General features: G+C 39.1%; 1 protein-coding gene across 1 annotated transcript in view; it reads left to right on the forward strand.

The window, feature by feature from the left end:
- Positions 1–13,303, forward strand: part of DENND2C (DENN domain containing 2C) — an 82,659-nt gene that overhangs the window by 49,619 nt on the left and 19,737 nt on the right. Inside the window, exons 6-8 of the mRNA XM_046019522.1 lie at positions 2,781–2,877; positions 8,816–8,860; positions 10,661–10,848. Of these exons, the coding sequence (XP_045875478.1) occupies positions 2,781–2,877; positions 8,816–8,860; positions 10,661–10,848 (330 nt within the window). The remainder of the gene's footprint in view (positions 1–2,780; positions 2,878–8,815; positions 8,861–10,660; positions 10,849–13,303) is intronic.

A 13,303-nucleotide genomic window follows, 5' to 3' on the forward strand; every position in this document is an offset into this window, starting at 1 on the left:
AGTACTGTGGATCCCCAAGTACTTGAAGCTCGTTCTCTTCCTAACTTGGGTGATGTGATCCAGCTTTTCCTTTTCTAGTTATTTCCTCAAGGGCCTTTGGAGAAGTGAGGGTGGGAAATATGATGATGAATCCTTGATGACCAGGAAGGAATAAGCTATTAGCGAACCTCCTTGGATAAAATCCTTTTAGGATGTTCTATTTGCAATACAAAATTTTGACTTTTGAGTATCTTCAGCCACAGCATTCCATGAGGAAAGCAGTTTTCATTTACTTCCCTTTTGATGACTAGAACTATCCCAGGAAGGAAAACCGGTTTCATAGTTTGAAAATCACTGATCTAGTCCATATGCCTCTTCCCCACCCTTCCTTTCTTTCCCTATTGTGAAAGCCTGTGTGGGATTATTTCCTAGAGTAGATTTCCCAAGGTCTCATATTGTTCATGTCAACCGTGTATAGCAGTATGGTTTCTATCATTTCGTTGGAAGAATATTCTATAATACGTCCTGCTGTACCCTACAGTATTTACTAGAAGATAAATGTAGGCTCCTCTTCCTAACTCATAAGCAAAATTACAATTTTATTACTTTATCTCGTGTTTCTAGAACAGACAGTTCCCTTTCCTTTATAATATTTGAGTCTCCTTTTGAGTATACTTTTCAAATACTGATTACTAATTACACTATTTTTAGGGACACCTGGGTGGCACAGTCAGTTAAGCATCTGACTCTTGGTTTCAGCTTGGGTCATGCTCTCAGGGTCATGAGATTGAGCCACATGTCGGGCTCTGCACTCAGCATGGCATCTGTTTAAGATTCTCTCTCCCTCTTCCTCCCATCCCATCCCTCGAGAGCATGCTTTTTCTCTCTAATTTAAGTACATAAGTCAATCTTAAAAAAAAGAAATAATTACACTATTTTGGTATGTCTCCAAAATACATGTTTACTCTCATATGTCTTTTCTATAGCCCCTAGCAATATCTTTTTATGTTGAATTCTCTTATTTTTTTAATAATGGTAATATTTAAGAACACTGGTAATTTTTCACTTAAATGGCAGCTATAAAATCTTTAAAAGAGTAAACTCATCCAGAAATGTGGGAATAATCTGCATATTGGAAGCACATGTTTCTCACATGTTATTTTTCTTGCTCTGGGCTGATTCACTGCCTGTGGATTGCCAGGATTGCTAGAGAAACAAGGACAAAAGAGAAAACAGGAACATTTTTCTCAAGCAAATTTGTTGGTTTTTATGTTCCTAACAGTTGTAATTCTGGGCGTTAAATATGTTAAATCAGGATTAATGATTAAAGAAAAGCTTGGAATTTTAAGAAAGAAAGAGAAATACGCATGGAAAACTAATGAATTCCTTCTTTCATTTCTTTTTTAAGTTTATTTACCTAAGAAATCTCTACACCCATGGTGGGGCTCAAACACAGGCTTCACCGACTGAGCCAGCCAGATACCCCCAAATTCCTCCTTTTAAAAGTGACTGTTCATCAGCTTGATTTTTTTCTCTCTTTTAAAAAGATTTTTTTATTTGAGTTTTGTTGACACATCTTTCCTTTTTTTTAAAACCTACTCTGGGGGCGCCTGGGTGGCTCAATGGATTAAAGTCGCTGCCTTCGGCTCAGGTCATGATCTCAGGGTCCTGGATCCAGCCCTGCATCTGCCTCAGCATCCCTGCTGAGCAGGGAGCCTGCTTCCCCCTCTCTCTCTCTGCCTGACTCTCTGCCTACTTGTGATCTCTCTGTCTGTCAAATAAATAAATAAAATCTTAAAATAAAAAAATAAAACCTACTCTGTGTGCATGTCTGTCTTTCTCTTACACGGCAGCAAAGAAAAAAATTCAAAGTAATGCTTACTAAGTGGAGCCTGCTTTTTTTTTTTTTTTAAAGATTTTATTTATTTATTTGACAGACAGAGATCTCAAGTAGGCAGAGAGGCAGGCAGAGAGAGGAGGAAGCAGGCTCCCCGCTGTGCAGAGAGCCCGATTCGGGGCTCGATCCCAAGACCCTGAGATCACGACCCGAGCCGAAGGCAGAGGCCTAACCTACTGAGCCATCCAGGCGCCCCTGGAACCTGCTTTTTATACTAAAGTATATTTGAGAGCCTCCTATTTTTATGATGTTTCTAAAATAAATTACAATATTAGTGCTCCGAGTAGCAAAGAGAGTTATTTGCTTTGACAAAAACTTTGTCAACATGATTATTTTCTTTTGCAAAGGATTCCTGGGAACAGAAATAACCGAGCCTTACCCTGACTTCCAAATGGAATGAGTATTCTTCTTCCTACTCTGGGCGATAGGGAAGGCTTGGTCAACAAATAGAATGCAATAGGCAGATTTCTTGCATGTTGTGACATAGAGTGACAAGGAATCTCTCTAAGAGCCTGTGCTGGATTCTGCTGGAAATGACATACCCTTTCCTCCTTCTCTTACCCATGTTGTATGGACTTTGTATTAGAACAACATATCATCTTAATAAAGATCACTTTAGTTTCAAAATTTTTAAAATGTGAAGGGTTTTATTTATAAAATGGATCTTTCTCTGAATGAGAATCACTAATTAATATCATCAGAACTTGGTATTGAATCTTTAAAAAGAAAAAGTGGGGGCACTGACTGGTTCAGTCAGTGGAATGTACAACTCTTGATCTGGGGTATGAGTACCAGCCCCAAGGTAAGTGTAGAGATCACATAAAAATGAAATCTTTAAAAAAAACAAAAAACAAAAAACAAGTTGGTGTTGGTTTTAACTTGTACTTTGTTGGTCTTTTTTCAGCTTGTATTGAAAATTGCTGACATATTTGAATCTAAGAGAGGGAAAAAGAGGGTAAAGTTACATCCATACACTGGAAAAGATGTACCTCCCTCAAAAGGTAAGAATTGTTCCCGATGTCCAGAGCTATCAGGATTTGAGGGGAAAATCACATAACTTAATGTCTTTGTGATTATAATTTTTGGTTTACTTTCCTATCCCACTTCAATATAACTTCTTTTAAAGATTTTATTTATTTATTTGACAGAGAGAGAGACAGTGAGCAGGGGGAGTGGGAGAGGGAGAAGCAGGCTTCCCGCAGAGCAGGGAGCCCGATGCGGGGCTCGATCCCAGGACCTCAGGACCACAACCCAAGGCAGGTGTCCAACCAGCTGAGCCACCCAAGCGGCCTTCAATATAACTTCTTTAGGATAAGGGATTATTTCTATTCTTCCTCAAATCCCTTTTATTTAGTTCTGTGGCAAGTAATAACAATGTAAAAAAATTAAATAAGTTGGGGCGCCTGGGTGGCTCAGTGGATTAAAGCCTCTGCCTTTGGCTCAGGTCATGATCCGGGGTCCTGGAATCGTGCCCCGCATCAGGCTCTCTGCTCAGCAGGGAACCTGCTTCCTCCTCTCTCTCTGCCTGCCTCTCTGCCTACTTGTGATCTTTGCCTGTCACAAAAATAAATAAAATCTTTTAAAAAAAATTAAATAAGTTAAAAAATATTAGAAGCCAGTAAGACTAATTTTCTTTTTTTTAAAAAAAACGACTAATTTTCATAGGCAGAGTATGTCATTATTTTGTAATCCTACTTTGATTTATAGTCATTTATCAGTATTGACCCTTTAGTGGAGAAATGAGCATCTTAGATATATACAGACGACAGGTGTGTGGTGCTCAACTGATAATCATCTACTCAGCTCAGTAGTTTTATCCTTCAGATGCCTAGAGAAAATTTACATTTTCTTTTTTTTTTTAAGATTTTTTTAAAAGATTATTTATTTATTTATTTGACAGAGAGAGAGAGAGATCACAAGTAGGCAGAGAAGCAGGCAGAGAGAGAGGGGGAAGCAGATTCCCCGCTGAGCAGAGAGCCTGATGTGGGTCTCTATCTTAGGACCCTGAGACCATGACCTGAGCCGAGGGCAGAGGCTCAACCCACTGAGCCACCCAGGCACCCCTAAAGATTTAATTTTTTATTTTAGGGAGAGCATGAGTGGGAGGGGCAGAGGAAGAGGGAAAGAGAATTTCAAGCAGGCTCGACTCTGAGCACTGAGCCTGACATGGGGCTTTATCTCACGCCCCCTGAGATCACGACCTGAGCAGAAACCAGCAGTGGGATGCATAACCGACTGTGCCACCCAGGTGCCCCAAAACTCATCTTACTTAATCAAGAAACTTTCAGCATCCGTAGTGAGTTATTAGAATTTCATATAGACTCATGCAAGATTCTCAACTTGGGTGTCTGGCAAAGAATATGTAGAATTTAGCAATTTTTGTCAAGTGGGAAACAACAGCCAAGTCATACCACAGAAAAAAGTTTCCTATTTTTGCAGACGTCCAAAGACAGCAATTTCTTAATTTCCCTTGAAAACCTATCCTGCATTCCAACAATTACTATCTGAAAATAAAATCCTCCATGCTGCAATTTAAGACTCTTTTCTTCTTACTCTAAAATCAACTAGTCACCATTTTAGATACAAGTGTTCATATTTTTTTCCAGTTTTCATATTTTCAAAAGCAGTTATCAAAACATGTTCCAATCTTCTCTTCTGCAGAAAAAATGATTTTGGTTATTGTGACTCATAGGTACCTTTTACAGAATGCAGTATTAGTTTTTCTATGCCCTTTATCTCATGGACAACGTCTGACAACACTAGGAGGCAGGGACTATCCTAATTTTATAGAGAAAGGAGCCAAGCCAGTGGAGAAAATGTCCATTTGAAGGAAGGAGCATGGGACCATGAAATCTTATCCTTTATTATCACTAACAGTTACTCTCAACTTTTCTCATAACCCTTGATTTTTAGCAGTTTATTTCTTCTCCATGTGTATCTTTTATCCTCAACAAGGATATTGTCAAAGGCTTTATGTTTGTGTAGTTCAGAACTAGATACAGAAGGTGAAAACTGATGCCAGTTACCATGCTGGACCCTTTCAGACACATTCTCATTAATTTTCTCAGCAGCCCTATGTGGCAGATGTTATGTCACTGTTTCTAGTTAAGGAAATACATTGTAAATTTCAGGTTACGTAAAATTTCAGGACACTGGGGCCCGGACAAATTCTTAGAGAACTTTACCATTTTCTCAGATTAATAGCAGTCTTCTAACAAGTCTACTGTCAAGGGGTACTGCTGAATGGACTCTCACTGAGCTCTTATTCTGTTTGTATGCCTTATTTATGCCTTAAGGATTAGGAATATTTTAGTAGATTTGACTCTAAGATAAGTTTTTGAAGAGCCAAACCCTTTTCTTTTTCTGCTATATCATTATTGAAAAAAAAATTCAACGGCATGAATGAACTTCTAATAACCACAAGAACAAAAAAGAAAGGAGCAATCTTCCCCACAACTCTGCTTTTCTTTTGCATGGCTCGAAGAAAATACGCATGTACCCAGTCTCTGGGACCAGGTCCTCTAGTGGGTCTGAGGAATTTCTCTCATGCCTGAGGATCTCCTGGCTCCCTATTCAAATTCTCACATGTTTTGTTTTCCTCCCTAAGCTTTTGTCTGTAGGTCAACAATGACTAGTAGAACCAGATAATTATATTTACCTACTCTGTCAGTACATGCTAAGTTTTACTGAATCTGTTCCAACCTAAACGTTTCTTAACTTTTAGTTATCAGCTCTTACAGAATGATTTATTGTCCTTCCTCAATTCTATCATTATAATTTTGGTGTTGAAGTCACATATAAAAAAGAGACAACCTCTTTCTTTATTGATTCCCTACAGATTCTCAGTAGATTTTCCTATTTGGCTTATAAACCCCTTCACCTTCATTCAGTGTCTTGGAACGCAGATCATCAAAACCTACAGATGTGAATGTATTAAAGCTACCTAAATGAGCTTTGGCAGGGTCTTTTTCCATTGTATTATCTTTCCTTCCTTTCCCCTTTCTTTTTCTCTCTCTCCAGACCCTTAATAGGCCCCTAAGAAGTGCCTGATGCTAAGGACACAGATAGGACTCAGGAGCTCACAGTGTTTGTTCCTTCATACCAAGTAATGCTTCCTAGCTCCATTATACTTTCTATCACAGATAGTTTGAAGTTATAAAGCCTGTGAGATAGTAGCTATGCTCGCAGTCATCAGAGCATAATGTATGCACTTGTCAAATCACTGTATTGTACACCTGAAACTAATGTAACACTGTGTGTCAACTATACCCAAATCAAAAAAAATTGGGGATGTCTAACTGGCTCAGTCGGTAGAGGGTGTGACCCTTGTTCTCAGGGTCATGAGTTCAAGCCCCACACTGGGTGTGGAGCCTACTTTAAATAAATTAATTAATTTAAAGATTTTTTTTTTTAGCAACAACAACCAAAAAAAGGTGCCTGGCTGGCTCAGTCGGTGCCTGGCTCTTGATCTCAGGGTCATGAGTTCAAGTGCCATGTTTGGGCATGGTTCCTACTTAAGAAAAAAAAAATCGAACCTGCAAAACCCATACAGTATACAATATTTAAATAGTTCCTTTTTCTGTTATATCTCTTATGAAGAAGCAGCATTTTTTAACATTCTCTTATTCCTTATTATTAAATTTAAATGAATATAGCAAAAAATTATAATAATAAACCTCCCAAACATCCTGTTACTTCCAGAAAATTTTATGCACATGTAGCTGTTTTTCTACCCAAATAATTTTTATACCATTCAGACTTTGTATATCTTGCTTAAAACAAAAAGTGATATATTTCAGGGGCGCCTGGGTGGCTCAGTGGGTTAAGCCTCTGCCTTCGGCTCAGGTCAAGATCCCAGGGTCCTGGGATCGAGCCCCGCATCGGGCTCTCTGCTCGGCAGGGAGCCTGCTTCCCCCTCTCTCTCTGCCTGCTGCTCTGCCTACTTGTGATCTCTCTGTCAAGTAAATAAATAAAATCTTTAAAAAAAAAGTGATATATTTCAGAACTCTTTCAGTATCAACACATAGAGATCCATGTAGCTGTACTACAGTTCATTGTATGGATGTAGAAGGATTTTAAGCTGGTAGACATTTTGATTGTTTCATATTTTTTAAAAAGATTATTTATTTATTTGAGAGAGAGAGAACAAGTGGGTGTGGGAGAGGGAGAAGGAGAAACAGACTCCCCTCTGAGCAGAGAGCCCAACTCGGGCCCCAGTCCCGGGACCCTGGGATCGTGACCTGAGCTGAAGGCAGACACCCAACAACTGAGCCACCCAGGTGCCCTGATTATTTCACATTTTATTTAACCTATGGATTTGAAGGTTTGTGTATATATATATATATATATATATACACACATCTATACACACACACACACATACACATATTTTTTTGCTCTTCAAACAATGCTACGTTATACATCTTTTTGTATATATCTTTGTATATTGGTAAGAATACATCTGTAGAAGGGTGCCTGGGTGGCTTAGTGGGTTAAGCCTCTGCCTTCAGCTCGGGTTATGATCTCAGGATCCTGGGATCAAGCCCCGCATCAGGCTCTCTGCTCAGCAGGGAGCCTGCTCCCCACCTCCACCTCTGCCTGCCACTCTGCCTACTTGTGATCTCTCTCTCTCTCTGTCAAATAAATAAAATCTTTAAAAAAAAGAATACATCTGTAGAATAAGTTCTAGCCGTGGACTTAAGCAGAAAACATGTACATCTAATATTTTTATAACTGCTGTCAAATTGTCCCACACATTGTAACTGCCTACATTTCTATGAACAGCATTGGAAAATGACTTTCTTCTTATAGTTTTCACTAATACTGTGTTGTCTAAAGCTTTTTTATTTTTGCCAATAACATGGTTGAATATTGAAGCTTATTTATTATTTTAGCTTGCTTTTGTTTAATTATAAATTTGGACAGTTATCATGTTAACCAACAGTTATAAATCATTTTCTATGTATTGCTTATTCCTGCCCTTTATTCATTTTTCTGTTGTGCTGTAATTTTTCTTATTCATTCATAACAGCTGTTTGAATATGAAGAAATTCATCCTTGTGTCGGCAATGTGTATTATAAATATCTTCCCAGTTCATTGTTTACTTTTCAAATTTAGTAATTTTTTATAAGGTAGACACTTCACATTTTTATATAAATAAACTTACATGCATTTTTCATTTATAAATCCTAGCCTTGTTTTTCTTGATATAGAAAGTCCTGCCTTAGCATCCAATACCTCTTAGGAAACTATGGAAGTGTCTGGAAAGAAAGAAAGGAAAGGGAAAAGGGAAGAAAGTTACAGAAAGATTTTCCCTTTCTGTATCTTTTTAAATTTTGCTTTAACTTTTCCAACTTAATCTAGAAATTTTTCATTTACTTGTTCAGAAAGCTCTGAGTACTATAAGCAGTCTGAGTACTGTAAGAATTCAGAGTAAAGAACACCAAGTTTGGTCTAGAGGTAGCTTAGAAGCATCATAAAAGAGGTATGGTTCTTCATAAATGTATGTGGTTATCCCTCTGAGCCCCACATTTTCCTATGACTCTAAATTCATAGTTGGTTCTGTGTTGAGATTTTGATTCAGCCTGGTTGGTGTGTCTACCTTTGGTATCTTATTTGGGAATATAAAGACAAGGCAAGGAAGGTAGAAATAGAATCTACTCTCAACCAGACTCCATAGAATTAGGGAGGAGCTGGGAGCTGGGGAGGGAGGGCGGGAGAGTGTGGGAAGAAGCCAGGGTGGACAAGTGGCTTCTTGGAGTCGTCTGTTCTCTTTCGTGACTGCCCGACCCTGTTGTAACTAAGTGTCTGGAAAAAGGCTCAGCATCCTTAATACTCCCGACTCCTAAGTCTCCAGGTCCATGGAGGCCTTATGCTCTCCCCAACCCCACGGACCTGCTACTATTGAACAATACAATAGGAACTCTCTCTCTTTTCAGGTGAAGCCAGTGGGAACGAAAGTGATGCTGAGTATCTGCCAAAGAGTGAGTGAGTCAACGGGGCTGCTCCCTTTGTCAAGATGATCATGGTCATGGGTGGAGTGGCACCTTCCTTTGGGATTGAGCACATTTTCCCCATGTTAAACTCTATTTTGTAGGCGATTTCTTCATTACAAGAACCTGTTGAGATTTGGGGAACTAAACAGTACGCCATCAGGTGTTTGACAGCGTTAAAAATCTGCCATGTTGCAATGAGGCAGACAGGCTCGTTCTTAAGATGGAATGTTCTTAGGGGAGCGGTGGGACTGCGTGTTCAGACATATGTGTGGTAGTTTCCCAGCAGCCAAAACAGAGTGTGTGAATCATCCTCTGAGACAAATACATACCATTAAATATCTGATTTTTCGTAGTCATTCACATGTACTAATTTAAGTAACTTCATTATCTCTGACATCAAGACAGGAGACATTGATCTGTTTCTTCTCACAGGCATTTATTTATATTTCAAATTATTGTGCCATTTACTTTCTGTTAGGATATAGAGTCTGCCATATGCAATTTTGGCTGTATTTCTTTAAGTACTTCATGGTGCTCTGTATCCTTCATCTAATAGGTTTTCACAGCAAATTATAAGTTCTATTTAACTGACTGACCGACATACTGAGGCATGGGAAAAGTCAGAGACATGGATTATCCAAGCTGAGGACTGGGCAGTTCCAAGTCTGATACTCTGATCTTATGATTAATAGTCACGTGCTCTCTCTGTTGGCCTGAATCACTTCAGGTGTTTGATTCAGTAGATGAATTCAGTAGTCACTTCAGTTTGACTGAAGATGAAACTTAAGTCATCATCAGGTTCAGCCTGCATGTGTAAAAAATGACGAATTTAGCGCTGTCACTACTGAGAAACAGGACCTAAAATTGTCTTGACTTGAACTGAGACCTTTAGAGTTAAGTAAAGCTTTGCCTAGAGCCTAAATATACTGGATAATTCCAGGAGCCGTTCTGAGGTGAATTTTTAAGTGTTCTTAATATTCGATTCATAGTATAACTTTTTGGGGGACAGAATGCATCTTATCTCAAAAGAAAAGCACAATTAGAGGCTGCATCGTGGCTCAGAATGACACATAATCAAATCTCTGGGATGCTTAGACTATTTCTTCTACAAGTACTGCATTTTCCCTAGAGGAGACTACCCCAGATTGTTCACAATTTAGAGATAAAGGAGAATAAAGGCTAAATGCTCTCCAGTTTTGAATGGATTTGCTCATACTATTTAAATATTTAGTATGCTTCCATAATTTCATTCTTTTGAAAACTAGTCCATTAATAGATGTCTTCTGTTGCTTCATTTTTTCCCTCTTCATTTAGCACCATATGTCGATATAAGCATATGTCCATTATTAGCAATATTTGCCAAGGAGAGAAGGGAAAAGGACAGTTCTGTTAATGTGAGGATTATTTTTGTTTGAATTTTATCAGACTCATCTCTTATGTACCTAGCCTCTGTAGGACTCAGTTCTTCTATCAGATATCTCTCTCTCACACACACACGAGCGTGTGATTTCATGGTCCTGACCACGGCATCTGTTGTCAGGCTAGTGCTTTCACCTGACATTTTCCACATATCCTGCTGTTGTGTCATGAAAGATGGGACAGCACAGGAATATGTGTTGGGTCACACGTAGAGTATGGGTGAGGACGGGGAATGTCAGAGCCCTCCCAGGTCTGTCTGTGTGGCCGGCAACTGCGGGTAGGCAGCCCGCAGTTGGCAGTGACCAAGTGAAGAGTAGTCCATAGGGTTCATGAACCGAGGAAAAACCACGCTCCCTGGTTTCATTGCAGATCGCCACAAGCGCTTAGCGCAATTGCAACAGTCTTCCAAGAGGAATCCTCACTACCAGACCTTGGAGAGGGATCTCATTGAACTGCAGGAGCAGCAGCTCTTTGAACTTTTTGTGGTGGTGTCTCTCCAGAAGAAACCATCAGAAATAAGCTACACCCCCCAGGTCATACAGCAGTTCCCTAGCAAGGTAGGTGCAAGGAGACCCAAGAGGCATTCGGGAATGTTCTTGCATCTCTGTGTGTATTTTATTTCCTCTCTTCTTTTGACTGTGGTCTGAAGCAGCTTTTACTACTACTGTACCTCTTGTGGGATCTGGCACGTGACTCTGAGGACATCTCCTGTCAGACCTGAGCTACAAATGAGGGCCACAAAAGCTCATTATCCAAGTTGGTTTTCTAGGTTTTGCTCTGCTGTTTACTAAGTACCCCTTAGTAGTTGCAAAGCCTTGGTTTTCTTGTTCTTAATGGGGGAAATGATAAATATGGCAGAATAGGGTAGCAGTTTAGAGCTAACTCTGCACCTGCCACTTATTAGTTCTGTGACCTTGAGCCATTACTAACTGCTCTGTGCCTTGGTTTCTTCATTTGTAAAATGAAAGTAATCATAATAGTGTCTATCCCACTGAGTTGTAGTGAGGATTAAATGAGCCATATAAGGCACTTTGAAGAGTGTCTAGCATGTAGTCAGCACTATAGAATGTTATCCCTTATTAGTGAGCGTTTAATGAGATAATATATGTGAAGTCCTTAACACAGTTCCTGGCACGTAGTAAGCACTTGATAAATGGAATCTGTTATTAACAATATTCTTTGGGTTTTTTTCCTACCTTATGCCTGGGGGAGCATAAGATTAAATAGCAAATAGAAATCCCACTAAAGGTTGAAAGATTCTAGAAGAAAGGAAAAAGTTTAATATTTTATTTTCTATTTAATTTTTCCTGCTTTTTGAACAAGGGACCCACAGTTTGATCTTGCTCTCTGCTCTGCCGATGATGTAGCTGGCCTCGGTAAGGAGTAGTCCTTTCACACAGGGACACTGACTCACATGCCATCTTATTCCTTGGACCCCTCCTCTCGTTTACGTTATCTGCTCAGCTGCTTTAGGATCTGAGGTTTAAACCCTGAGTTACATGTGTGAAGCCCGATTGTATTGCCATGGAATCAGAGACATTTCCTGCGTGACCTTTCATTAAAAAAAAAAAAAAAAAGTGCTTGACAACATCCCTACTGTAAATAAGTCTGTGTTTAATTTCTTACAAAATTCTTCAGTGTAGCCTGAGAGCACAGTGTCACAACACTGAGCCATAGAAGTCATAATAATGTAATCCAGAGTCTTGAGGAGTCTGATTTCCCATAAGAGAAGCTCAATTTTTTCTCTGTTTTTCCATCAGTCTTACATTTGCTGAGAAAGCTTGAGGTTGAACATGTTTTCAACAAAGCTGGAATTAGGGGACTCAGAACCAGCTAAGGACCCAGTTTGACCTGGCAGTGATTCAGGGTTGTTTCTAAGTCAAGCTTCTCAGCATCTTTATGCATGAGGCTCCTCTGAGTTAAGGTGGGAAAGAGCTGATGAAGTCTCTCCTGGTTGTGTTGTGGAGAACCTTAGATGAAGATGATGGTATGTCATTTAACAATATAAAAATAACAGAATATGAGACAACCAAAATTTTGTGAGAGTGGTTTTCCAGGGGCACCTCGGTGGCTCAGTTAGTTAAACGTCTGCCTTCGGCTCTGGTCATGAGCCCAGGGTCCTGGGATCGAGCCCTGATTCGGGCTCCTTGCTCAGTGGGGAAGCCTGCTTCTCCCTTTCTCTCTGCTGCTGCTCTGTTTACTTGTGCTCTCTATCTCTCTGTCAAATAAATAAAAATAAAATCTTTTAAAAAAATGAATGCTTTTCCATATCTGATGCGCTTATATTGCAGTGACTCAGAATGGCTGCCTCTTCTGTTTAGTAATTAAATTAAAGGATCTGCTGTATTAGTCACATGAAGGTAATATGTTTGTTAGGCTTATTATCTGCTTGTTTTAGTACTAATTTTTAAACATCTCTTGGTATAACTAATTTTAGATTGCTCTTTGACATACAATATCAGACTTGCACAGAAGGGTGTTTCTTGCAAGAATTTTACAGGAAGTTGCAAACCAGTAATTAGAAAAGATTATATGCAAAGGGAAATGATTATATATGGGGTAGATTCTAAAAGTAGGATCTTTTCTAAATAACATTCACCTGCCATTTTGAAACATCTCTGATTATTGATCAGAGAGTATCTGGAGCTAACTGGGTTTTTGCTGTCAGCATATTATACCATCGATTTTTATTTGATGTCCTGTGATTCATAAAAATATTGTTTCCACTAGTATGTGAATCCTGAATTAAGATTCTATCTGTAGACTAGAAACTATTTTCAGTCACCTCTCTTGCTTCAGATTATAGGATCTTCACAAGTAAACATTTCTATGTAAAAATAAGATTCTTTATTCTTAGTAACTCTGTTCTCCATGTGTCTTCAGTGATTATAGGTCTTGGTCTTCCTGTCTTGTTAAACAGTACAAAACCGTGCTGAGATAACTACTTAGGCTTATCAGAGACCTCTTTTCCCGAGACGAGGCTTTTTGTATTTCTAGTTTCCACTTACATAG

This window comes from Meles meles, chromosome 1 (genome assembly GCF_922984935.1).
Source record: "Meles meles chromosome 1, mMelMel3.1 paternal haplotype, whole genome shotgun sequence".
NCBI lineage: Eukaryota > Metazoa > Chordata > Mammalia > Carnivora > Mustelidae > Meles > Meles meles.